Here is a 2,994-nt window from a genome sequence, read left to right as displayed (position 1 = left end):
AAACCCCAAACCCCAACCCCACACCCCAAACCGCACACCCTAAATCCCCAAATATCCCAAAGGTTGGAATTTAGGATTACCAACCTTAACCCGCACCCCAAACCCTGAAACCCGCACCCCAAACCTGACCCCAAACCCCGCAGCCCGAACCCCAACCCCCAAACCCGACCCCGCACCCCAAACCTGACCCCAAACCTGTCACTCCTCCAGCTCGAAGGCGGGCGCCAGGAATTCCCTCGGGACGATCCCGATCTCGTCCCGGAGCTCCCCGACCCACCAGCCGTGCCCGGGGTACTCCTGTGGGGTCACAGGGACTGCGCTTGGGGTCAGGCCCTTCCTTTGGGGCTCTGACCGCCAGAACCCCACAAAGAATACCCCGAACCCACAAAAAAAATATCCCAAACCCATAAAAAATATCCCGAACCCGTAAAAAATACCCTGAACCCATAAAAAATACCCCGAACCCATTAAAAAACCTTCAAATCCCACAAAAAATACCTCGAACCCATAAAAAATACCCCAAATCCCATAAAAAATACCTCGAACCCATAAAAAATATCCCAAACACCACAAAAAATACCCCAAACCCATAAAATATACCCTGAACCCATAGAAAATACCCCAAATCTCACCAAAAAGACCCCAAATCCCACAAAAAATGCCTCGAACCCATAAAAAATGTCCCAAACACCACAAAAAATGCCCCGAACCCATAAAAAATACCCCAAATCCCACAAAAAAACCCTCGAACCCATAAAAAATATCCCAAACACCACAAAAAATACCCCAAACCCATAAAATATACCCTGAACCCATAGAAAATACCCCAAATCTCACCAAAAAGACCCCAAATCCCACAAAAAATACCTCGAACCCATAAAAAATGTCCCAAACACCACAAAAAATGCCCCGAACCCATAAAAAATACCCCAAATCCCACAAAAAATACCCCAAATCCCACAGAGAATACCCCGGACCTGACCCCGAACCCCAAGAAGGGCGGGATGAGGGACGGGGGGTTTGGAAAGGATTTTTTGGTTCGGGGTTTGGGGTTTGCAGTTTTGGGTTCGGGGTTTGGGGTTTGGGATTTGCAGTTTTGGGTTCGGGGTTCGGGGTTTGGGGTGCAAATCCCACAAAAAATACCTCGAACCCATAAAAAATGTCCCAAACACCACAAAAAATGCCCCGAACCCATAAAAAATACCCCAAATCCCACAAAAAATACCCCAAATCCCACAGAGAATACCCCGGACCTGACCCCGAACCCCAAGAAGGGCGGGATGAGGGACGGGGGGTTTGGAAAGGATTTTTTGGTTCGGGGTTTGGGGTTTGCAGTTTTGGGTTCGGGGTTTGGGGTGTGGGATTTGCAGTTTTGGGTTCGGGGTTCGGGGTTTGGGGTGTAGGGTCAGGTTCGGGGTTTGGGATTCGGGGTTTGGGGTTTGGGATTTGCAGTTTGGGGCTCGGGGTGTAGGGTCAGGTTTGGGGTTTGGGGTCACGTTCGGGGTTTGGGGTCACGTTCGGGGTTTGGGGTCACGTTCGGGGTTTGGGGTCACGTTCGGGGTTTGGGGTCACGTTCGGGGTTTGGGGTCACGTTCGGGGTTTGGGGTCACGTTCGGGGTTTGGGGTCACGTTCGGGGTTTGGGGTCACGTTCGGGGTTTGGGGTCACGTTCGGGGTTTGGGGTCACGTTCGGGGTTTGGGGTCACGTTCGGGGTTTGGGGTCACGTTCGGGGTTTGGGGTCACGTTCGGGGTTTGGGGTCACGTTCGGGGTTTGGGGTCACGTTCGGGGTTTGGGGTCACGTTCGGGGTTTGGGGTCACGTTCGGGGTTTGGGGTCACGTTCGGGGTTTGGGGTCACGTTCGGGGTTTGGGGTCACGTTCGGGGTTCGGGGTTCGGGATTCGGGCTTTGCTCGGGAACTCAATGCTTAATTCACACCCTGATTCTTTGGGCTTTAACCCCAAATCCCAGCCCGGAGCCCGGAGCGGGGGATGGAGCGCTCCCGACATCCAGGAAGGGGAAAAGAATTCCAAACTTAAGGAAAAACCCCGAATTTAACGGAAAATCCAAATTGACGGAAAAATCCAAATTTAGCCCTAAAAGCCCGCCCCCCACCCGCCCCACCCCCATCTGTGAGCGATCCCCGTTTCCAGCTCATCCCGGCCCTGATCCCAAATCCCGGGATCATCCAAGGAGCCGGGAGCTCCTCCTCAGCCAGGAGGGGAAGGGGAGAAAAGTCCAAATTTCGAGCAAAAATCCCGATTGATTCCGAAAAATCCGAATTGATTCCTAAAAATCCGAATTAACTCCTGAAAATCCGGACTGATTCTGAAAAATCCTGATTGATTCTGAAAATCCGAATTTTTTCCCGAAAAATCCCAATTGATTCCTAAAAATGCGAATTAATTCCTAAAAATCCCAACCAATACCTAAAAATCCCATTTTTTTCCTAAAAATCCGATTTTATTCCTAAAAATCCCAATTAATACCTAAAAATCCCAATTTATTCTGAAAAATCCCATTTATTTCCTAAAAGTCCGATTTTTTTCCCTAAAACCCCCAATCTTATTCCTAAAAATCCCAATTTATACCTAAAAATCCCAATTAATTCATAAACCCCCCAATTTTATCCCTAAAAATCCCATTTAATTCCTAAAAATCCCAATTAATTCCTAAAACCCCAAATTTTATCTCTAAAATCCCAATGAATCCCTAAAAACCCCAATTAATTCCTAAACCCCCCATTTTTATCCCTAAAAATCCCAATTAATCCCTAAAAATCCCAATTTTATCCCTAAAAAATCCCAATTTATACCTAAAAAATCCGAATTTTTTCCTAAAACTCCCAACTAATACCTAAAAATCCCTTTTTTTTTTTTCCTAAAAATCCCATTTTTTTTTCCTAAAAACCCCAATTTTATCCCTAAAAATCCCAGTTAATCCCTACAAACCGCCGCACCTCCGCCTCTCCCCGAGCATCCCAGCCCCGTTCCCCG

At 48.1% G+C, this 2,994-nt stretch overlaps 1 protein-coding gene across 1 annotated transcript in view; it reads right to left on the bottom strand.

The window, feature by feature from the left end:
* SKAP1 (src kinase associated phosphoprotein 1) overlaps window positions 1-2,994 on the bottom strand; it is a 114,832-nt gene that overhangs the window by 1,009 nt on the left and 110,829 nt on the right. The window contains exon 12 of the mRNA XM_017740567.1: window positions 169-297. Coding sequence (XP_017596056.1) covers window positions 199-297 — 99 coding nt within the window. The 3' untranslated portion in view covers window positions 169-198. The remainder of the gene's footprint in view (window positions 1-168; window positions 298-2,994) is intronic.

The sequence above is a fragment of the Corvus brachyrhynchos genome, unplaced genomic scaffold (genome assembly GCF_000691975.1).
Source record: "Corvus brachyrhynchos isolate BGI_N302 unplaced genomic scaffold, ASM69197v1 scaffold47, whole genome shotgun sequence".
NCBI classification, from domain to species: domain Eukaryota; kingdom Metazoa; phylum Chordata; class Aves; order Passeriformes; family Corvidae; genus Corvus; species Corvus brachyrhynchos.
Note: the sequence above shows the minus strand (reverse complement) of the source record. Positions and strands in the feature narration are given on the sequence as shown.